At 45.5% G+C, this 24,336-nt stretch overlaps 1 protein-coding gene across 7 annotated transcripts in view; it reads left to right on the top strand.

Moving 5' to 3' along the window:
• Positions 1–24,336, top strand: part of efr3b (EFR3 homolog B) — a 91,498-nt gene that overhangs the window by 29,780 nt on the left and 37,382 nt on the right. For 5 of the 7 annotated variants that reach the window (XM_033025092.1, XM_033025091.1, XM_033025090.1 and 2 more), the window contains 7 exons: positions 8,381–8,457; positions 10,834–10,961; positions 11,278–11,428; positions 13,067–13,188; positions 15,460–15,609; positions 16,309–16,443; positions 20,904–20,982. In XM_033025092.1, coding sequence (XP_032880983.1) covers positions 8,381–8,457; positions 10,834–10,961; positions 11,278–11,428; positions 13,067–13,188; positions 15,460–15,609; positions 16,309–16,443; positions 20,904–20,982 — 842 coding nt within the window. Of the gene's footprint in view, positions 1–8,141; positions 8,458–10,833; positions 10,962–11,277; positions 11,429–13,066; positions 13,189–15,459; positions 15,610–16,308; positions 16,444–20,903; positions 20,983–24,336 lie in introns of those variants that run through there. The other 2 variants (XM_033025087.1, XM_033025088.1) reach the window with 2 other exon arrangements.

The following is a 24,336-nucleotide window of genomic DNA, read 5'->3' as shown; positions in this document are numbered from 1 at the left end:
GTGTAATCTAATCTCAGTATAAATACAGCTATCCTGTGAAGGCCTCAGAGGTTTGTTAGAGAACATTAGTGACAAACAGCATCACAAAGCCCAAGGAACACACCAGACAGGTCAGGGATAATGCTGGGTCAGGGATAAAGTTGTGGAGAGGTTTAAAGCAGGGTTAGGTTATAAAAAAATATCCCAAGCTTTGAACATCTCACGGAGCACTGTTCAATCCATCATCCGAAAATAGAAAGAGTATGGTACAACTGCAAACCTACCAAGACATGGCCGTCCACCTAAACTGACAGGCCGGGCAAGGAGAGCATTGATCAGAGAAGCAGCCAAGAGGCCCATGGTAACTCTGGAGGAGCTGCAGAGATCCACAGCTCAGGTGGGAGAATCTGTCCACAGGACAACTATTAGTTGTGCACTCCACAAATCGGGCCTTTATGGAAGAGTGGCAAGAAGAAAGCCATTGTTGAAAAAAAGCCATAAGAAGTCCCGTTTGCAGTTTGTCACAAGCCATGTGGGGGAGACAGCAAACATGTGGAGGAAGGTGCTCTGGTCAGATGAGACCAAAATTGAAGTTTTTGGCCTAAATGCAAAAGCTATGTGTGGCGGAAAACTAACACTGCACATCACCCTGAACACACCATCCCCACTGTGAAACATGGTGGTGGCAGCATCATGCTATGGGGATGCTTTTCTTCAGCAGGGACAGGGAAGCTGGTCAGAGTTGATGGGAAGATGGATGGAGCCAAATACAGGACAATCTTGGATGAAAACCTGTTAGAGTCTGCAAAAGACTTGAGATTGGGGCGGAGGTTCACCTTCCAGCAGGACAACGACCCTAAACATACAGCCAGAGCTACAATGGAATGGTTTAGATCAAAGCATATTCATGTGTTAGAATGGCCCAGTCAAAGTCCAGACCTAAATCCAATTGAGAATCTCTGGCAAGACTTGAAAATTGCTGTTCACAGACGCTCTCCATCCAATCTGACTGAGCTTGAGCTATTTTGCAAAGAAGAATGGGCAAAAATTTCAGTCTCTAGATGTGCAAAGCTGGTAGAGACATACCCCAAAAGACTTGCAGCTGTAATTGCAGCGGTAGGTGGTTCTACAAAGTATTGACTCGGGGGGCTGAATACTTTTGCATGCCACACTTTTCAGTTTTTTATTTGTAAAAAAATTTGAAAACCATGTATCATTTTCCTTCCACTTCACAATTATGCACCACTTTGTGTTGGTCTATCACATAAAATCCCAATAAAATACATTTACGTTTGTGGCTGTAACGTGACAAAATGTGGAAAAGTTCAAGAGGTATGAAAACTTTTGCAAGCCACTGTAGGTTCTTCGTCAGACTTGCATCCAGTCACCATTTGGTTTTCTGATCATAGGCGTGTGAATGGATTATTCTGGGAAAAGGAGACTTGCCTCCTTGATTCTTGATTTTCCTGCCAGTTCCCTCTGTGCTCTTTAGGAGCTGGTCTCTCTATTCTCTTTGGTCTTGGAAATTTCTTCTTTTCTCTATTTGGGCACTCTACTCCAGTGATCTATCCCTCCACAAGTATAACACTGGCCCACTCCTGATGACTGGTATCTCCTTAAACCTGGTCTCTGGTGGACTGGCCCCAGGGCCAGTCTGTGATATCGGTCTAGATATTCCGGGACTCTAATTTCCCCCAATCTGTAATTTGCTGGTACTCTGAGGATCCATGGTTCCCGGTCAGATTTTGGTACTTCTTCTCTGATTACATATTCAGTCTTTTGTTTTACTGCAGGCAGGCTCTCCTGCTTCTTTACATCCCTCCATTGATACCTTACAGCCTAGCTATTTGGCTGGCACTATTTTCTGTCCAGTCCATGTTATTAGTTTTAATGGATTCCGCTACATTGTTGGGAAGGCAGTTCAATAAGATGGCACAATATTGTGGGGAATTTACTCCATTTCGATAATTTAAATCACCTGATTGATCCATATATAATTCAGAGAATCGTTCTAAAAATTCATCTGCTCCCTCTCCCTTTTTTGGTCTTACATCTAGGATTCTGGCCAAGTCAATCGGCGTTTGAAGGGTGCTTGCAAGGGCCGTTAAAACAGCCTCTTCCCTTGCACTATTGTCCGCTATTATATTCGCTAAAGCTTCGTGCGACGGATGTCCCAGAATTGTTAGGAACCTGGTGTGTTCGCTTGGGGTAATTATTTGCTGGATCACAACCCATGGATCTCGGGAGTCTGCGTGGTAAACGCACATTGTTGTTCTTGGGTGATCTACAAAGGATGATTTTCTACGATCAGGTATTTGACAATATGGCCATCATCTCATTGGGCTTTCATTGGGAATAAACTCTTATTGTACGGGGATTATTTGCACTCACTGCATTGGCTGGATCAAAAGAAGTATTAAGCATTTCCCTCACAGGGAACTGCCTACGGGTTGCCTGTTTAGTTTTTGTACTTTCTGCCATATCAAGATCTATCTCGGCTTCTTCAATTGTTGTCTCATCCCCAGATGTATCTTCCCCCTCACTAAGGGGTTCACTTTCTAAATGACTCCTTTTCTTCTCTCGCTACTCGTTCAACTCGTCTAGGTTTAAGCTCGCAAGAATTACCCTGGCTTCTATACCCTTCTTCTACCTCCTTTGTCAATAACTACTTGATTTTTCTTTCTAGTTTGGCTTCTTGTACTGTGAACTCTCAGACTACCTACTATTAATGGAGCAGTCGGGGTTAAGGAATCCTGTGCCACAGAATCTGATTGTCTATTCCGTTCGCAAGCTACACAATGCGTATCTAAAGTACGGGGATCGCAAGGGGAATAAGGTGGTGGTCGTGGATCCCTACTTCTAACACTTCCCCAATCTTCCAAATACTCATCGTCATCGTCCCCCTCCAAACTAACGCCAACCATCGGGTCCTCAAGCTCGCGATTTACTGGTGCCCGTTTCCCTTTCGAAGACATTCTTCTCCCCTTATATTTAATACTTTCAGGCTCCTCTCTCAAGGTGCCTGGAGGTCGGTACTCTTCAGTATAAATCCAATTCCATCACCTGCTTCAGAGTTGCTTCCTTCCAACTTGCCATTCTTTCAGCGTTTCTATTTGCTTTCCAGTTCCTCGTAATAATTTTTCTACAATCCAATTAATTCCCTTGCCTCTTCACTATCGATGCATTGCCATATAATTTGCTCATTGTACTTCAATCCCTTTAATGTACTAACAGATTCAGATTCAGATTCAATTTTAATTGTCATTGTCAGTGTACAGTACAGAGACAACGAAATGCACCCAATAACGCCACCCTCGGGCCATTATTCGCTCCCTAATTCTTTATGTGATACCCCGGAAATATTTCTCAATCGTTCAGCTCTCTGTGGAAACTCGCTGCATATTACTTGTAACTGACTTTCAGAATTGGCAGTCATATCTTTATCCACGTAATTCCCCATTCTTTTGGACAATGGAAGCAAGTCCTAAGCCACTCACGCCTTCTTAACAATTCACCCCTTATCTTAATTTCCGAGACTACCAAGGTCGCTCCTGAAGAATAGCCAATGGCTCCGACGCGCCAGCAGACTCACACCTCTTTCACGCAATCGCACAATCAATCTTACCAATCTACTTATTCAAATCTTTCCCCTTTCCCACAAATCCACACACTTCCAACTCTACAATTCTAACAATCCTCAATCACCCAAAAATTGAGGTGTCCCAGGGAACAATCAAACACAATCAAACACGTTCCCACAGCCTGTTTCCTATACCCAGAGCATCGTTAAACTAAACACATGCAAATAAGATCTGGACACGCAAGCAAAATCGTATACAGAAAATAAATTATACCACTTATTATTATCACACACCACCACATTCCTAGATAAACCACAAACATTCGTTTAATATCGCAATTTCGCCAACTGTACAGTTCCAAAAATAAATCACAGTATATTTTAAACCCTCCTCGTGGTGTGCTCGGTCAACGGAACAATCCCTCCCCTGAAACAACGATCGGAAGGATACGAACTCCTGGCCAAATAATCACAAGTCGGACTCCGATTATAACAACAATCCCGATCAAAGTATATTTTTACGCTGAGAGAATGGAGTGGCTGGGCTTGTACACTCTGGAATTGTGGACGGATTGGTGATAATTTTCCAATCATCTATAGATTCAGGATCAGTTCCTGTGGATTGGAGGGTAGCTAATGTTATCCCACTTTTTAAGAAAGGTAGGAGAGAGAAAACAGGGAATTATAGACCAGTTAGCCTGACATCGATGGTGGGGAAGATGCTGGAGTCAATCATAAAAGATGAAATAGCGGCACATTTGGATAGCAGTACCAGGATCGGTCTGAGTCAGCATGGATTTACAAAGGGGAAATCATGTTTGACTAATTTTCTGGAATTTTTTGAGGATGCAACTAGGAAAATGGACAAGGGAGAGCCAGTGGATGTAGTGTACCAGAACTTTCAAAAAGCATTTGATAATTCCCACATAGGAGATTAATGGGCAAAATTAGGGCACATGGTATTGGGGGTAGAGTGCTGACATGGATAGAAAATTGGTTGGCAGACAGGAAACAAAGAGTAGGGACTAACGGGTCCCTTTCAGAATGGCAGGCAGTGACTAGTGGGGTACCGCAAGGCTCAGTGCTGGGACCGCAGCTATTTACAATATACATCAATGATTTAGATAATGGGATTTAAAGTAACATGAGCAAATTTGCAGATGACACAAAGCTGGGTGGCAGTGTGAACTGTGAGGAAGATGCTATGAGAATGCAGGGTACTTGGACAGGTTGGGTGAGCGGGCAGATGTATGGCAGATGCGGTTTAATGTGGAGAAATGTGAGGTTATCCACTTTGGTAGCAAAAACAGGAAGGAAGATTATTATCTAAATGGTGTCAAGTTGGGAAAAAGGGAAGTACAATGTGATCTGGGGGTCCTTGTTCATCAGTCAATGAAAGTAAGCATGCAGGTATAGCAGGCAGTGAAGAAAACGAATGTCATGTTGGCCTTCATAACAATAGGAGTTGAGTATAGGAGCAAAGAGGTCCTTCTGCAGTTGTATAGGGCCCTAGTGAGACCACACCTGGAGTGTGGTGCTCAGTTTTGGTCCCCTAATTTGAGGAAGGACTTTATTGCAATTGAGGGAGTGCAGCATAGGTTTACGAGGTTAATTCCTGGGATAGCGGGACTGTCATATGCTGAGAGAATGGAGCAGCTGGGCTTGTACACTCTGGAGTTTAGATGAGAGGGAATCTTATTGAAACATATAAAATTATTATGGGTTTGGACACGCGAGAGGCAGGAAACATGTTCCCGATGTTGTGGGAGTCCAGAACCAGGGGCCACTGTTTAAGAATAAGGGGTAAGCCATTTAGAACGGAGATGAGGAAACACTTTTTCACACAGAGATTTGTGAGTCTGTGGAATTCTCTGCCTCAGAGGGCGGTGGGAGGCCGGTTCTCTGGATACTTTCAAGAGAGAGCTAGATAGGACTCTTAAAGATAGTGGTCAGGGAATATGGGGAGAAGGCAGAAACAGGGTACTGATTGGGGATGATCAGCCAAAATCACATTGAATGGTGGTGCTGGCTCGAAAGGCCGAATGGCCTACTCCTGCACCTATTGTCTATTATAGGGCCTGCCCTTGTTAGACTTCCCAAAATGCAGTATCTCACATTTCTCCATATTAAATTATTTCAACCATTCCTCAGCCCACCTGCCCAACCGATCCTGCTGAAAATTTTGACAGCCATCTTCACTATCTACATCACCCCCCACTTTTGTGTCATTTGAATGAATGAATAAGTTTATTGGCCAAGTATTCACATAAGAAAATGTGCTAATCATGCCTTGTACATTCTCAATCAAATTATTGATGACAAACAGCAATGAGCCCAGTACCAAACCCTGAGGCACACCACTAGTCACGGGCCGCCAGTCTGAAAAGCCACCTTCCACCACCACCCTCTGCTTCCTTCCATGGAGTCAATTTTCCATTAATTCAGGTATTTGTCCTTGAATCCCACGGGATCTAATTTCCAGAGCAGCCTACCATGTGGAACCTTGTCGAATGAGTTGCTGAAATCCATATATACGTCTAGAACTCTGTCCTCAGCAGCCTTTTGGTCACTTCTTCAAAAAAACTCAATGCAATTTGTGAGACACGATCTCCCACGTACAAAACCATGCTGACTATTCCTGAGATGCCCTTGTCCATCTAAATTTTATTTAAAAAGGACAGAAACTACTGGAGTAATTCTACAGGTCAGTGAAGCATTTCAAATATGGTTAGGTGACGTTTCAGGTCTCAACCCGAGATGTCACCTAACAATATTCTCCAGAGATGTTACCTGACCTGCTGAGTTACTCCAGTACTTTGTGTCCAATTGTGCATTAACCAGCATCTGCAGTTCTTTGTTTCAACAAAAGTAGATAGATTGGTAAAGAAAGCACTTGGTATGCTTTCTTCCATCAGTCAGGGTATTGAGTATAAAAGTCAGGAATCGTGTTGCAACTTTGTATAACTTTGGGAACACCACATTTGGAGGCTTGTAGAAAACTGGTCATCCCATTACAAGAATAATGTGGAGGCTTTGGAGAAGATGCAAAATAAATTACCAGGACACTGCCTGGATTACAAACTATTAGCTACAAGGAAAAACTTGGATTATTTCCTCTGGAGCTTTGGAGGCTGAGGGATGACCTGTTAGAAATATATAAAAGTTTGAGAGGAGTAGATGGGATAGAGAGTCAGAAACTTTTTCCCAGGATAAAAACATCAAACACCAGGGGGCAGCGCGGTGGCGCAATGGTAGAGTTGCTGCGTTACAGCGCTTGCAGCGCCAGAGACCCGGGTTCAATCCCGATTACTGGTGCTGTCTGTACAGAGGTTGCACGTTCTCCCCGTGACCTACATGGGTTTTCTCCGAGATCTTTGGTTTCCACCCACATTCCAAAGACGTACAGGTTTGGAGTTTAATTGGCTGATATATGTGTAAAATTGTCCCTAGTGTGTGTGTAGGTTAGTGTTGATGTGCAGGGATTGCTGGTCAATGCGGACTCGGTGGGCAGAAGAGTATGTTTCCGCCCTCTATCTCGAAACTAAAAAATCTAAACTAAACCAGATGCTATAGCTTTAAGGTCGGAGGGGAAAAGTTAAAAAGAGCTGTGAGGGGCAAGATTTCTACACAAAGAGTGATGGATGCCTGGAATGCATTGTCAGAAGTGATGGTGGAGGTTGATACAGTGTTTGGCCAGGCACATGGGTAAGCAGGGTATGAAGGGAAACGGTGCAAGTGTGGGCAGAAGGGGTAGTTTAATTTGCCATTATGCCCTTTGATATTGGGTACCAAAGGGTCTGTTTCTGTGCTGCACTGTTCTAATTTCCTTGTTCATGATGTATTCCAGCTTCTATGGTGCCCACTGGTCCTGCAAGAACTCTGTTGAGCCAGAAAATACTTTATTCTCAGGAAGTTGGCTCAGGCAGACACTAGAGGCCTGGGCCTGCAAATGGCCACCTTGGCCAGGCCCAGGAGCTGACAGATGAGGAAGTATGGAAGGTAGACAAAAAATACTGGAGTAATTCAGCAGGACAGGCAGCATCTCTGGAGAGAAGAAATGGGTGATGTTTCGGGTCGAGACCCTTCTTCACATAGATGTCAGAGGAGTGGGCAGGACAGATAGAATGTAAGACTGGTGGGAGGACTGGGAAAGGGGGCGGATGGAGAGAGAGGGTTAACAAGGGCTATTTGAAGTTAGAGAAGTCAATGTTCATACCGCTGGGGTGTAAGCTACCCAAGCGAAATATGAGGTGCTGTTCCTTCAATTTACACTGGGCCTCACTCTTACAATGGAGGAGGCCCAGGGCAGAAAGGTCAGATTGGGAATGGGAGGGGGAGTTAAAGTGCTGAGCAACCAGGAGACCAGGTAGGTTAAGGCAGACTAAGCGGAGGTGTTCAGCGAAACGATCGCCGAGCCTGCGCTTGGTCTCACTGATGTACAGGAGTTGACACCTGGAACAGCGTATACAGTTGGAGGGTGCTGGGTGCTTTGCAGAATGTTGAAGGCGGCCTTTCCAAACATACAGAGGGGCTGCAATCTCAAGCATTCCAATATATTTATATACTGTATAGTTTAGTGCAATACAGGCTAAATGCAAGCGAGTTGGATTAGCTCAGATAGACATCTTGGTTGTCATTGATGAGTTGGGGTGAAGGGCCTAACGCCTTGACTATGACAGTGTGATTTTTTGCAATGTCATTTAGGGATTAATGGGAGCTCTCTATGTTTTCATAGGATTTTGGTAATGCACCATGTTTTCCCACAGGAAGTTGCATGGTGCATGAGTAAGTGGGTCAATGACACGTCTGTGCTTCTTGCAGGTGTTTGCGGTTGCTGTGGAGCTCTGCGGCCAAGATACAAGAGGCTAGTGGACAATATCTTCCCTGAGGACTCTGAGGTAAACAGCCATCCATTAATTAAAGCATTGTTTCATTAAATTGAGTAGGTAGTGATGCTTTTGCTTTGGACCTGTATTTTCCTGTGGTAATCAATTAAATATTGCAGCGTAAAGATATATCAGGTAGTGCAGCGTACCAGAGCAGCAGTAAGACAGTCCATTTGTAGGAGATGGTTTGAATATGTGCAAATCATGCCAGTATCCTGCAATAGACTTCCAATGTGGGAAGTGGAAAACAGTGAAATGTCTACAAACACACTCGCTTCTTCTCTGTCTATTCCTCCATCTGTTTATACGTACGTGCATTTCACTTCCCCTTCTCTATCTTTGAATATAGATTTCACTTCCCTCCCTCTCCTCCTATGCTACCTCATCCCCTCTCCTTGTCTCTCTCCCCTTCTCTCTTCCCACTATCTCCCTCTCAATTCTACTATCTCTCCGTCCCTCTCCCCAGTCCCTGTGTTGGTTTCTCTTCCTCACTTTCTCCTCTCTCCCTCCTTCTCCTTTCCACTCCCACCATCTCCCTTACTCTCTTGCTCTTCTACTCGCTCTCGTCCTCCCTCATCCCTGTACTCTTGTCCACCCTCTCTTCCTCTATCTCCTATTCTCCCTTGCTCTCCCACATCTTTCTCCCTGACACTATCTCCCTCCCCTATTCATCGCTTGCTCTCTCTGCCTCCCACTTCCCCTCTGTCTCTGTCTCTGTCTCTGTCTCTGTCTCTGTCTCTATCTCTGTCTCTGTCTCTGTCTCTGTCTCTGTCTCTGTCTCTGTCTCTGTCTCTGTCTCTGTCTCTGTCTCTGTCTCTGTCTCTCTCTGTCTCTTGCATGGATTCTCCCTTGTTTGGGCGATCCTGTCATTTAAAACGGAGGTACATGGAAATTCTGCCCAATGGGTGTTGAGTCTAAGGAATTCTTTGCCCTGGCCTGTGGTGGAACCTGTATTATTGAAGGTATTGAAAGTGGAAATTGATAAATATTTGATAGATCCACGGATAGAGGGGTGTGGAGAAATGGCACAGAGGAGTTGAGGGCAGCGTAGATCAGCCACGATCACATTGATTGGGATGAAGGCTTGAGGACCTGATGTCCTACTTCTGCTCCTATCAATAGAGTAGATAGCCAAAGTCTTTTTCCAATGAATGAGAGTCTGAAACTACAAGACATACTAGGTTTATGGTGAGTTGGGAGAAACTTAAAAGAGATTTGAGTGGCAGCTTTCTTATACATGGCGCAGTGGATAAATGGGAGGAGCAGCCAGAGGAAGCAACAAATACAGATACCATTGCAGCATTTAAGGAATTTGGACAAATACTTTGATAGGAAAGTTGTAGAGGAAAAATGTGATTAGTGTGACGGTGGCACAGCGGTAGAGTTTCTGCCTTACAGCGAATGCAATGCCTGAGAACCGGGTTCAATCCTGACTACAGGTGCTGTCTGTACGAAGTTTGTACGTTCTCCCCGTGACCTGCATGAGTTTTCTCCGAGATCTTCGGTTTCCTCCCACACTCCAAAGACGTACAGGTTTGTAGGTTAATTGACTTGGTAAATTGTCCCTAGTGGGTGTAGGATAGTGTTGATCCAGGATAGCGGGGATCGCTGGTCGGCGCGGACCTGTTGGGCCAAAGGGCCTGTTTCCGCGCTGTATCTCTAAACTAAACTAAACTAAACACATAGTGGTCAGTGTAGACGAGTTGGGCTCAATGGCCGGTTTCTGTGCTTTACAGCCGTATGACTATGACTCTCTTACTTTCAAGTACTTCACATTGTTGGCCACATTGTAAGCCCTGTATACCACATAGTTTAGTATGTACAATGAAATGGCTGGATCTTAGGGGATTATGGCTTTTCTCTCCTTCCTGGCTGCTCACTCCTGTCCACGCTCCACAAGTGGAGCTGACGTTTATAATTACCGTGCAATCAACAGGAATAGTGGGAATGCCATTTGGATTTTCAAGGTGCATTTCCGGAGTACGTTCCTTCTTCACTAGAGGGAGTTGGATACCCTTACTCTACTGCAGGCTTGACATTTGTCAACAGGAAGGCTTAGCCTGTACTTAATGGTTCTTCAAGAGGAGTTAGAATAAGAGGAGAAAGGATAAAGAGAGTGAGGACAGAATGGAAGAGATTGTGGAGCATAAGGAGAGGATGATAACAGAGGTGGGACGATGGAGAAGGGACAGACACAATGATTGGTGAAGGAGGAGACTGGTCCTCTCAGGAGGTGCGGTCAAAGGCCTTGGCACGTGATGTGTGCGGATAATCAACCGCTGTCACACCACCTGCCTTTGGGATGTCACCTCAACGTCACCAATTCTCAGCTGCCGCCTCCAGGCACAGCCATAACCAAAGCTAACTTTTCCCAACTATTGTCCACAGGATGGGCTAGTGAAAGCCAACATGGAGAAGCTGACCTTCTACGCCCTGTCTGCACCAGAAAAGCTGGACCGAATTGGTGCATATCTTGCAGAGAGACTGAGCAGAGATGTGGCCAGGCACCGATATGGGTAAGGACATGGGAAATAGGGCAGACGAAGGCCATTCAGTCCATCGGGCCTGCTCTGCCACTTGGTAAGATCATGGTTGCTCTTGCACTTCTGCCCCACTTCCCTGCATTAACACGATTCCCTATCTTGAATATACTCAGGGAAGGACTCACAGGTTGATTCTGGGTATCTGGGTCCCACTGGGTAATAGATTCTGCCACCTGGGGCATGGGTTTCCCCACAGCACGGAGGGCAAGATATGGGAGGGCATGCCGTGTGTGGAGGGATGCATACTGGTTGCTGCATTGAATGTTGTGAATGCTTGATTGTCCGGCAGGTATGTGTGCATTGCAATGGAGGCTCTAGACCAGCTCCTGATGGCCTGTCACTGCCAAAGTATCAACTTGTTTGTGGAGAGTTTTCTCAAGATGGTGGCCAAGCTTCTCGAGTCTGACAAAGCAGCATTGCAGATCCTGGGAACAAATTCGGTAAGTCTGCCTCCCAATTCTCAGACTACAAATTACTGAGTGGATTAGTGCCACTGAGGTGGAAGGTTCTGTTACTGACAGATTTTGTCAATTTGGATAACCTTAAGGTGATATGGGAAGCTAGGGAAGAATTGTTACAAATGTGGGTGGTTTTGCAGATAGTGAAGATGGTTGTGAAAAATTGCAGCAGGATCGTGATCGTGATCGATCGGCAAGGTGGGCAGAGGAATGGGTGATGGAATTAAATACAGAGAAATGTGAGGTGTTGCATTTTGGGAAGTCTAACATGGGCTGGACCTACACAGTGAATGGTAGGGCTATGGGGAGTGTTGTAGAGCAGAGGGATCTAGGAGTACAGGTGCATGGTTCCTTGCAGGCGGAGTCACAGGTAGATAGGGGGGTCAAAAAAGCTTTTGGCACAGAGTATTGAATATAGAAGTTGGTACGTCATGTTGCAGTTGTATAAGACGTTTGTGAGGCCGCATTTAGAGTATTGTGTTCAGTTCTGGGCACCATGTTATAGGAAAGATATCAAGCTGGAAAAGGTACAAAGATTTACGATGATGTTGCCAGGACTATAGGGAGAGGTTGAGTAGGCTGGGATTCTATTCCTTGGAGCGCAGGAGGATGAGGCGGTGATTTTATAGAGGTGTATAAAATCATGAGAGGAATAGATCGGGTAGATGCACAGAGTCTCTTGCCCAGAGTAGGTGAATCGAGGACCAGAGGACACAAGTTTAAAGTGAAGGGGAAAAGATTTAATTGGAGTCTGAGGGGTAACTTTTTCACACAAAGGACGGTGGGTGTATGGAACAAGCTGCCAGAGAAGGTAGTTGAGGCTGGGACTATTCCAACATTTAAAAAGCAGTCAAGACAGGTACATGGATACGGCAAGTTTGGAGGGATATGTGCCAAACGCGGGCAAGTGGGACTAGTGTAGCTGGGAAATATTGGCCGGTGTGGGCAAGTTGGGCCGAAGGGCCTGTTTCCATGCTGTATGACTGACTCTATTACTGGGGCCCTAGCAGAGATCTTTGTATCTTCCTAAACTACATGTGAGTTACCAGATGTTTAGAGGGTTGTGACTGTTTGGCATTTATTTAAGATGGGTACATGACAAGCCAAGAAACTACTGTCTGGTGAGCCATCAGATTCTTGAAAAGGCATGCACAACTCTAATCCTACCTCAAACACTGAACACAATGGATCACCTCCTACATTACCATGGACTTGTGTCCAAGGTCAGGCTCTAACTTGGGTCTCTGGAGCTGAGGCAGCAGTGTTAATTGCTGTGACACTGTACATTGCTTCTGTATCCTACCTAAAGCCTTTACATCTTTCCTAAAGTAAGATGCTGCAAAAACGGCACAGAGTGGTGAATGCATCGGGACACAGGATGGAGGGAGTGGCCGGATGGAGGGGGGGTGGATGCAGGGGGGATGAACGGAGGAGAGAGAGAGAACGGAGGAGAGTGTGGATAGAGGGAGGGAGTGGTCAGAGGAAGAGAACGGGGGAGTGGACGGAGGGGAGGAGTGGACGGAGGGAGGGAACAGTGAATCTAATGTGGAAGGCAGAAAAAATATAACTTGCTTTGTGTGCACCAGAATCTATTTCATTTAATATTTTTCTTTTCCTCAGTTCATAAAGTTTGCAAACATTGAAGAGGACACCCCATCATACCATCGAAGCTACGACTTTTTTGTTTGTCGGTTCAGTGAGATGTGTCACTCAGGACATGACGATGTTGCTGACAGGACCAAGTGAGTCCACATCCAACCTCAGTTCCAGGAAATGTCGGATGATCCTCTTCTGTACAGCTGGATCTTTTCAGTCATGTCTGCTAAAATGAATGACAGCGATCATCTGATTGTTTTATTATTAGAGGTCACAGGTCCATCCAGTGCTAGGTCCCCTACTTTCTGTGATGTGCTTGTCTGTAAGTTAGATGTACATGGAGAGGAGAAAATTGAAGCAATTTATAGAAAGTACAAAAATTGGAATGGTGATTGGGAAGTAACGGAGATATCAATGGATTATTCAAGTGGGAAAACAATGGGAAATTAGATTCAATCTGGGAAAATGTGAACCAGTTGACTAGAATGTACTCAGGACCTAGAGAGAGGCATAAAGTAGTCTCACTATGGCATTCACTGACTGGAATTCAATGTTGCCACAAGTTAGCCTTTACACCAAGGGCTGTGCCAATTCAGAGCATTCAAAGGAAATCTGAAATATCTGGGCTGTATTGGCCTGAGGTGTTGAGGAAAGTGGGAGCAGAGCTAGATGTCAGCTGGGGTGGCGGAGCAAGAGGCTATTGCAGGCATGGTTGAGGTTGGAGAGACTGCTACTGGAGTATGGGAGTGGGACTCATTGAGTCAAAGGGTGGCAATGACTGCTTGGAGAGGGGCTGCGAGAGGTTAGTTAAGGGTGGGTGGGTCATGTGAGGGTTGCAAGACTGTTTGAGGCAAATCTGAGGAAGGACATTATTGCCCTAGAGGGAGTGCAGAGAAGGTTCACCAGACTGATTCCTGGGATGTCAGGACTGTCTTATGAAGAAAAACTGGATAGACTTGGTTTATACTCTCTAGAATTTAGGAGATTGAGAGGGGATCTTATAGAAACTTATAAAATTCTTAAGGGGTTGGACAGGCTAGATGCAGGAAGATTGCTCCCGATGTTGGGGAAGTCCAGGACAAGGGGTCACAGCTTAAGGATAAGGGGGAAATCCTTTAAAACCGAGATGAGAAGAACTTTTTTCACACAGAGAGTGGTGAATCTCTGGAACTCTCTGCCACAGAGGGTAGTCGAGGCCAGTTCATTGGCTATATTTAAGAGGGCGTTAGATGTGGCCCTTGTGGCTAAGGGGATCAGAGGGTATGGAGAGAAGGCAGGTACGGGATACTGAGTTGGATGATCAGCCATGATCATATTGAATGGCGGTGCAGGCTCGAAGGGCCGAATGGCCTACTCCTGCACCTAATTTCTATGTTTCTATGTTTCTAAGCCAATTCTGTTGTGAGCAACCTGTTGCAGTTGGCATGGGGCCAAGGGTTAGCTGGTAGGTTAATAACTTGAAACCTTTGATTCAGTGAAAAATGCTTTTATGATTCTCATTGTTCATTTCCTGATTTTTCATTCTTTTTTACAAATAAATTGTAATGAGGAGTGAGCAAAAATGTGGTGTTAAACAGTGTCATTGCCAGTCAGATTTAGTGAGGGTGAGCCAAACAGGGGCACAGGCAATCGGCATGTGAGCGAGAGGTGTGGAGGAACAGAGTGGAGTGCATGTCCTCATTTCCCTATCAGTGGCATTGCTGAGGATTAGGATGACCTCTGGTGTTATTGCCTTAATTGGCTGAGGCATTGAACAGGGTAAAACTATACAATGCTATACAATAAGCCTCTGACAATCCAGCTCCCTCTGGACTGTTGAGGTGCAGCAGATTCTTCAGATTATTTATTGTTATTCCTATTAATGTTCCAACGATAAACACTGTGGTGATTGGGGCGGAGGGTGGGAATGAGAGGTGGTGATTGGGGCGGAGGGTGGGAATGAGAGGTGGTGATTGGGGCGGAGGGTGGGAATGGGCGGCAATGATAGGAAGGGAGAGTGGGAATGGGAGGTGGGGTTTGGGAGAGAGGGTAGGAATGGAAGGCAGTGATTGGGAGGGTGAGGGAACGTGGATTGATCTCACTTCAGCAGTGTGGGTGCGGCTTGTCGAGGGTCTCTCACAGTGCCCTCGTTTGTGGAAACCTGTGATTCCATTGGCGGGATATGCATGGCCTCAGAGAAGAATGGGGACTTGTAGGTTTGAGGGCACGTCCTTGGGCACAGCAGACAACAGAACCCCTCAGTGTGTGCCCTCAACACAAATGCTGTGTCATTGAGGACCAGTTACTTCTGCCCAAAGCTGAAGTGTGTGGAATTTCTTGGATATCTTGGAGTTGCCTGCCTTCGACTAGGCCAATGTGGAAATTGGTGGAAACTGAATGCACATTTTTGATAGCTTTTGCTACATTCTTCCCATCAGAATCCGTATGTCTGGAATAAAGGGTCTGCAGGGCGTGGTGAGAAAGACAGTCAATGATGAGCTGCAAGCCAACATCTGGGAACCCCAGCACATGGATAAGATCGTCCCCTCACTGCTCTTCAATTTGCAGCAGGTAGAGGATGCAGACAGGTAAGCCATACTATTCATTCTTGGCTGCACAGCTGCAAGAGACCCATTACCATTCTTGGTTTCTAAATCTCTGGCTTTCTCTTATTTTCTACCACCAAATATGTTTTCTCCAGGTTCTCCTGGTTTCCTCCCACATCCCAAGATGTGCGGGTTTGTAGGTTAATTGTAAATTGCCCCTTGTGTAAGAAGTGGATGACAAAGTGGTTTAACATAGAACTAGTATGAACAGGCGATTAATGGTTAGCACATACACAGTGGACCGATGGGCCTGTTTACATGCTGTATCTCTAACTTTAACTAAACTATGCAGTTACATGCTGGACTTGGGATTTCCTTCCAATCACTTGGGCCCTTTGTTGCTGCCCCCACTTCCCACTGCTACTCGGGCTGAACCAAACTTTATTCATGCGATTATCTTCCAACTCCTTATTCTCGCCATCAAATAGATTTTTGTCTTCCACACGCCTTCCATTGCCCAATGTTCAAGCCTTCTGCTGTTAAACACCTACCCTGGTATCACCTCAGGATGAGTGATCAGAAGTTAAACAGCCTCCCATCCTCCAGCCTTTTTAACCTTTGGCTCATCTCAAACTCTGTATCTTCCCTAGGCCCCATATTCCTGATCCATAAAAAGTTTAATTTTCCATCTTTGTATTTAAAATTACACCTATCTTAATTCTACTAAATGAATCTTTTTAGCCGATCTCCATCCCCACTGCAAGCAACTGAGAAGGAGAAGGAGAGTCCCGCTGCTCTGGCAGAAGGTTGTCTCCGGGAGCTGCTGGGCAGAGCTGCCTACGGAAACATCAAAAATGCCATCAAGCCAGTTTTAATGTAAGTGATGTGCTGAACATTGCTGAATACAGTAATGTTCCAAGCAGTCGTTCCAGGTGTGACCGAGGTTCACCTGCTTCTCCTCCAACCTCATCTATTGCATCCGCTGCTCTAGATGTCAGCAGATCTATATCGGTGAGACCAAGCGGAGGTTGGGCGATCGTTTCGCCGAACACCTCCGCTCGGTCCGCAATAACCAAGCTGACCTCCCGGTGGCTCAGCACTTCAACTCCCCCTCCCACTCCGTCTCCGACCTCTCTGTCCTGGGTCTCCTCCATGGCCACAGCGAGCAGCACCGGAAATTGGAGGAACAGTACCTCATATTCCGCTTGGGGAGTCTGCATCCTGGGGGCATGAACATCGAATTCTCCCAATTTTGTTAGTCCTTGAGATCTCCCCTTCCTCAGTCCCCCTGCTGTCTCCTCCCATCCCCCAGCCTTCGGGCTCCTCCTCCCTTTTTCCTTTCTTGTCCCCGCCCCCCCCCACCCCCGATCAGTCTGAAGAAGGGTTTCGGCCCGAAACGTTGCCGATTTCCTTCACTCCATAGATGCTGCTGCACCCGCTGAGTTTCTCCAGCTTTTTTTGTGTACCATTGCTGAATACAGACTGCATTGTTCATCAGACTAGACAAACTATTCTGTTGAACCTTCTAATATTGCTAATTTTCAGAATAGGTCATCTATGATTAAACAGAAATTAACAATTGAATATAAAGCACATTCACAAAAAAAGGCTGGTCATCTGCTCCATACCTAGAGCACGTGACTAGCTTTTTGAAGAGGTGACCTAGAAGATTGATGAGAGCAGTGTGGTAGGCAATGTCCAAGCTAGCCGATCAGATACATGTTTGGATTGAAGAGACAGAGGGTGATGGTAGAGGGTTGTTAATGGGACAGGAGACCTCTTATGCAGTATGTGGTGTGCCACAGGAGTCAGTGCATAATCTACTGTGATATATTTATATTAATGATGACTATGCTGTTAACATGGTTAGTAAGTTTGCAGATGACACTAAAATTGGTGGAATTATGGAGTGGGAAAAATGGTATCTAAGATTACAACAGGATCTTGATCAACTGGGCCAATGATCTGAGGAATGAATTCAGATAAATGTGAGGTGTTGTATTTTGGTAAGGCGAACCAGGGCAGACAATATGCCCTTGGTTTGGGCTTAGGGAATGTTGTAGAGCAGGACACCTAGGGTACATCACTCCATGAAAATGGCAACACAAATAGTCAGTGTGGTGAAGAAGGCATTTGGCACATTTGATTGAATTGGTCAAGGTATTGATTACAGGATATGATGGTACACTGTAAACGATGTTGGTGAGGCCACAGTTGGGCACAGTGTACAGTTCTGGTCATCCTTATTATGTTTTGCCCGGAACAATAACCGCTAAAGTTAGTAATTTAACAGTAATTCACTAATTAACTTTGAACTTTAAACATCATCGTAACTTACAAATAAAGGCTGCAGCCTTTCAGACCGTGTCCCGGCCGAGAGCCACGCCGCCGTCCTCTGATTGGACGGTGCTTCCAATCTACCATGCCCGCGCCCACCTGTGACATACCCGGCGGGCATGGATGCCGGCATGCATGCGCATAAGATGCCGGCATGCATGCATGAGAGTTACCATTTGGAACGGTACATCCCTTCCCCCTGTAGGAGGGAACTATACAAGAGGAAAAACAAATGTTAGATGATCATAGAATGATGGAAGGAGTTAGGTCGACAACAGGAGCCATTTCTGTCACTTCATCAAATCTTCTGTTTGTTCAACGGCTTACGTTGTCCAAATGTCACCTTCAAACTTTCCCGTCTGTCAGCTCTAGTTCTAACACTTGACTATTACACTGCTGGACCGGTTGCCAGTTTTCTTCTTGCGCAAGTTGAGTGTAGTCTTTGTCTTCAGCCTCAAACGGTCGCAGTCTGGTGTGAGTGTTGTTGTTTAGTTTCATGGCTTCCTGTTTGTTGCTGATGCATTCCTGGACAGCCGGTTACAGGAGATCTAATCTGGTGCGTAGAGCGCGCTTGGACATCAATTTGGCAGGGTTGCACCGATTAAATCATTTGGAGTAATTTGGTAATGTAAAAAGAAATGTCTTAAATTTGTCATCGTCGACCTGAGTTTGCTTAGTGAAGCCTCGTTTCACCGTTTGCACAGTTCGGCCATTAGATGCAGCATGATAAGGAGCCGTTGTCAGGTGTCTAATAACATTCTTCTCTATAAGCTCCTTGAATTCTGCACGTGAAAGCAGGGCCGTTGTCAGATATGATCATTTCTGGAATACCAAATGTAGCAAATACCAATGGCAGTTTGGATATAGTAGTGGTTGAGGAACTCGATATACAGGTAGGTAACGCTGCAATTTGAATGAGCATTCATAACAACCAGAAACATGTGACCCCAAAATGGTCTGAAATAATCAGTGTGGATGTGTTTCCACGGAGAATCAGGCCAGGACCATAGTTGCTGATGTCTTGCTGATGAAACCCTTGCTGATGTCTTCTGCTTCTTCTGACAAATAGAGCAAATGCATACAAAATTTTCAATATCTATTTTTGGCCACCACAAATAGCTTCTCGCAAGTGCCTTCATTCCAACCACACCTGGGTGAGCATCATGCAGATCGCAGACTATAAGGCCTGTCCCACCAGCATGCGATTACATGCGTCTAGCGCGACCAAACGTGGTCGCTTGAGGCGTACGGCCGCGCGGGGCCGGTCCCACTTCGATCGGTGAAGGCGTATGGAGTTGTGCGGAGCTGGTCCCGACATCCCGCGGGGCTCCAAAAATCTTGCACTGTTCGAAAATTCTGTGCGCCAACGGCCTGTCGGCCCGCAGGCGCATTGAGGGCGTATGCAGCGTCTCGACGGCGTACGCAGCGTCTTGACGTCGTACACAGCATCTTGACGGCGTACGCCTAGTGCATGGCGTTGCGCGATGACATCGCGGCCCGCCTTCTGCCTAGCTGATTAGTGAGTTTGACGTAAAATACGTCACGTGCGAACTTTGCGCGTACTTAGCGCGTACTTTGCGCGAACTCCGCTTCCGTTTGGTCGCGCTAGACGCATGCAGTCGCATGCTGGTGGGACAGGCCCTTTAGTTCCACAAGCAATCAAGAGAGCTAGATAGAGCTCTTAGGGCTAGCGGAGTCAAGGGATATGGGGAGAAGGAACGGGGTATTGATTATGGATGATCAGCCATGATCACATTGAATGGCGGTGCTGGCTTGAAGGGCCGAATGGCCTTCTCCTGCACCTATTGTCCATGTATTCAATGTAAAAGGACAGCCCCAAGCCCATATGGCAAGGCGTCACACCTCATAAGGGGTTGGACAGGCTAGATGCAGGAAGATTGTTCCCGATGTTGGGGAAGTCCAGGACAAGGGGTCACAGTTTAAGGATAAAGGGGAAATCCTTTGGGACCGAGATGAGAAAAACATTTTTCACACAGATAGTGGTGAATCTCTGGAACTCTCTGCCGCTGAAGGTAGTTGAGGCCAGTTCATTGGCTGTATTTAAGAGGGAGTTAGATGTGGCCCTTGGGGCTATAGGGATCAGGGGGTATGGAGAGAGGGCAGGTACAGGATACTGAGATGGATGATCAGTCATGATCATATTGAATGGCGGTGCAGGCTCGAAGGACCGAATGGCCTACTCCTGCACCTATTTTCTATGAATCTATGAATCTATAACTGTAGGCTTCTTTGGATCATAATGCACCAGCACAAGCGCATTTTATTTAAGGCGGCTTTTATTTGTTCAAATGCCTTCTGCTTTGCTCTTGACCATACCCAGCGTAGGTCCTTCTGCAATAAATGCTGTGAAAACTTTAACATTGTAGACGACTGATTTATAAACCAGTTGTAATGCGTGACTCGTCCTAGGAATGAGCATCCTGTTTTGGAGTCCTGTTTTGAATGGCGGTGCTGGCTCGAAGGGCTGAATGGCCTACTACTGCACCTCTTGTCTATTGTCTATTGAGAAAGTACTCTGTTCAATGTGTCAAGATGATGTGACTCTGAGTACCGGTCAACTAAGTTATCAATCAAGTCTTGAAATATACCTGGGGCAGAGCTCACTCCAAATGATAGCCGCTTGTATCGGAACAGTCCTCTGTGAGTGGGTACACAAAATTGCTGGGGAAACTCAGCGGGTGCAGCAGCATCTATGGAGCGAAGGAAATAGGCGACGTTTCGGGCCGAAACCCTTCTTCAGACTGATGCTCTGTGAGTGTTACTCGTGGTAACGTTCACAAGAGGAAGAGAGTTCCTAGATTACATGGCTGAGGACAATTGCAAAGGTAGAGAGCTAAGGACAAGGAAATAGAATGAGAAGCTGCTTTCCTCACCTCTGGCAGTGGAAGAAAGGACACAGGGAACATTTCAACCTGCCACAGAAGATATGTGTGACATATGGGCCAATATAATTAAACCGCTTGTAATTTGTTCCTCAGGCACTTGGATAACCATTCACTGTGGGAGCCAAAGCTGTTTGCGGTGCACTGCTTCAAGATCATCATGTATTCCGTTCAGGTAACTATGCTGTCAGGTTTTTGCCGAATTATCTTATTGTGCACTGTCACAAATGGGACCATACCACCTAGTCAGGCAGAAAGGCAGCCACTGTTGCACTCCATAGTCTATGTCCTCACTCTTCAGGCCAGTCATCTGTACCATCAGTGTGCAGCTCACCATTGGTCATCTTACAGTGTTCACCAATATTCCCTGTTGAATTGTGAAAAGTTTATTGCATTGGTGGAACCAGGAGGAAACAGGCTCAGAAAGGAAGGTAGATTATTCACAGGCCACATTGTCTGTGTGGTATGCTTTGTTTATCAATGTGTGGAGCTCTGAATCAATGATGTTAATCATAGACTTGGCTCACCAAGTCTACATTAACCATTGAATACTCATTTACACTCATTTCAATTTATTCCCTCCACATTCTATTTACAACATGCACATCTTTGGGATGTGGGAGAAAGCCAGAGGACACGCAGTCACAGAAAGGGTGTGTAAACACTGCACAGGTCAGGAGTGAACCCAGGACTCGGGAACAATGAGTTGTGCCACGATGTTGCCATATCGATGCAGCAACAATGCAGTTACATAGTTATGTGACAGTTGTACAAGACGTTGGTTGGGCTGCATGCACAGTATTGTGTTCAGGTTTGCTCTCTCCTACTATAGGAAGGATGCTGTTAAGCTGGAAAGAGTGTAGACAAAAATGACGAGGATGTTGCCAGTGCTTGAGGGCCTGAGCTTTCGGGAGAGGTAGGGCAGGCATGGCAGACTTTATTCTTTGGTGCAGGAGGCTGAGGAGGGGTGATCTTCTGGAGGTGTATAAGATCGTGAGAGGAATTGATGGGGAATTACCAGTAGGGCAATCGTGAACCAAAAGACATAGGTTTAGGGTTAGAGGGGAAAGATTTAATAGGCACCTGAGGAGCAACGTTTTCATGCAAAGGGTGGTGGGTGGATGGAACGAACTGCCAGAAGAGGTGGATGAGGCACGTGCTAAAACAACATTTAAAAGACTTTTGGACAGGTACATGGGCAGGAACGGTATAGAGGGATGTGACCCAAACACGGGCAGGTGGGACTAGTGTAGATGTGGCATCTTGGTTGGCATGGGCAAGTTGAACCAAAGAGCCTGTTTCGTGCTGTATGGCTCTGTGACTCTATGTGGAGGAGAACTGAAGCCTTGCCTCAGCACAGATGTCAGCCTGCCAGACTAAAAAGGCAGTTTGTGAACAGTATTGGGATTGTTACTGAATGATCGGAGTGGGTTTGCTGTTCTCTATTTATTTTCCTTGGGTAGAGATGGCAGAATTTATCTGTGAATGAGTATCAATGGCTCAGCTGTCGGTTTGAGTTCAATTAAACCTCAGTGTTTCCCAGTCGAACATATGTAGCGGCTTAAAGTGTCTCAATTAATCTTCTAATACAGAATCCTGCATAATCCTTAAATCCAAATTGAACAGACTAGGCAAATTGGATAGACTTTAAAGTATGATCAAACAATTTAGCTGATAGGATCAACATTGCCAGAATTCCTCAGCAGCAGCAATGATTGTGTAATTAGTTAAGAAACATTCATTGGTCTTTTTGTTATTTGTACGTAATTCGAGGACAGGATTGTTGCTCCCTGGTGCCAGAGTAAAGACATCACTGAATGGCCTCAGAGCATCCTGAAGAGAGTCTGTAAATTGTGGTCCACAATGCAAAGGTTGATTGAGAGACGCTTTTTTATTTGTAAGCACAAAAATCTCCAGCATATTGATAAGTCTGAAGAAGGTTTTCGACCCGAAACGACTTTGTTCCGCCGAGTTACTCCAGTTTTTTGTGTCCGTCTTTGATAAAAGTTACCAATGATATGCTAATCCGGAAGATTAAAATGCTTGGGATTAATACTGGCTGGGTCATATGGATTCAAAACTGACTCACAAATAGAAGACAGTAGGTTGTGATGCAAGGACAGTATTCAGACCGGAGGCCTGTTACCAGTGGAGTAACCCCACAGGGATCTGTGATGGGACTGTTGCTCTTTGTGATATACATAAACGACTTGGCATAAAGGTAGATGGATTAGTTAGTAGTAAGTTTGCAGGTATCTCCAGGATTGTGGATTGTGAGGAAGGCTGTTGAAGTATACAGGGGGATATAGACCAGCTACAGTAACGGGTGGAGAAATATTGCAGATGGAGTTTAATTGAGCAAGTGTGAAATGTTGCACTTTGGGAGGTCAAATGTAAGGAGAAAATATTCAATGAATGGCATGACCATTAACAGCAGTAACAGATGGATCTTGGGATCTAACCCCATAACTGCCTGAAAGTGGCAACATAAGTAGAGTGGTAAATAAGGTATATGGTATACTTGCTTTCATAGCTTGGATCATTGAGTATAAGAGTCAGGAAGTCATGATGAAGCTTTGCTTAGATGCATTTGGAGTATTGCATGCAGTTCTGGGTTGTCCCATTACAGGATGTGGACGTTTGCAGAGGTTTACCAGATTGATGCTTGGATTAGGGGATATTAGCTACAGGGAGAGGTTGGATAGATTTGGATTGTTTCCTCTGGGAAGCTTGAGGTTGCAGGAAGGCCAGATAGAAGTATATAAAATTATGAAAAGCATAGATAAGGTAGACAGTCTGAAGATGGTTCTTGACCCAAAACATCACCCATTCCTTCTCTCCAGAGACCCTGCCTGTCCTGCTGAGTTATTCCTGCATTTTGTGTCTATCTTCGGGGTAAACCAGCTCCTGCAGTTCCCTTCTACACGTAGACAGTCAGGACCTTTTCTCTTTTCCCGGGATGTAAAAATCAAATACTAGAGGGCAGAGCTGTAAGGTGAGAGGGGCAAAGTTTAAAGTTGTACAGGGAAGTTATTTTACATGGTGGGTGCCTGGAACATGCTGCCAGGGATGTGGTTGCAGTAGATACAATAGAGGCATTTAGGATAGACATATGGAAATACAGGGAATAGTGGGATGTGGATTATATGCAGGCAGATAAGAGTTGGTCCTGGCATCATGTTTTGCACAGACATTGTCAGCCAAAGGACCTGTTCTGGTGCAGTACTGTTCTATGTTAAGTGGGACGCTTTTAAAGGTGAGACTGGGAGAGGTGAGGATCAGCATGTTCCTGCAAGGCTGACAGATATGGGAATACTGGCTGACCAGGATTGAGGAAACATAGAAAATAGGTGCAGGAGTAGGCCATTCGGCCCTTCGAGCCTGCGCCGCCATTCAATATGATCATAGCTAATCATCCAAGGGATAATAAGCCCCTCATAAGGAAAAAGCAGGTTTCGGCAGCTGAGGTACACTTGCAAGGTCAATCAGGAGGGCAAAAAGAGGATACGGTCGCTTTGGCAGATAAGGT

This window comes from Amblyraja radiata, chromosome 8, assembly GCF_010909765.2.
Source record: "Amblyraja radiata isolate CabotCenter1 chromosome 8, sAmbRad1.1.pri, whole genome shotgun sequence".
Lineage (NCBI taxonomy): Eukaryota > Metazoa > Chordata > Chondrichthyes > Rajiformes > Rajidae > Amblyraja > Amblyraja radiata.
This window is presented reverse-complemented; position numbering and strand designations above follow the sequence as displayed.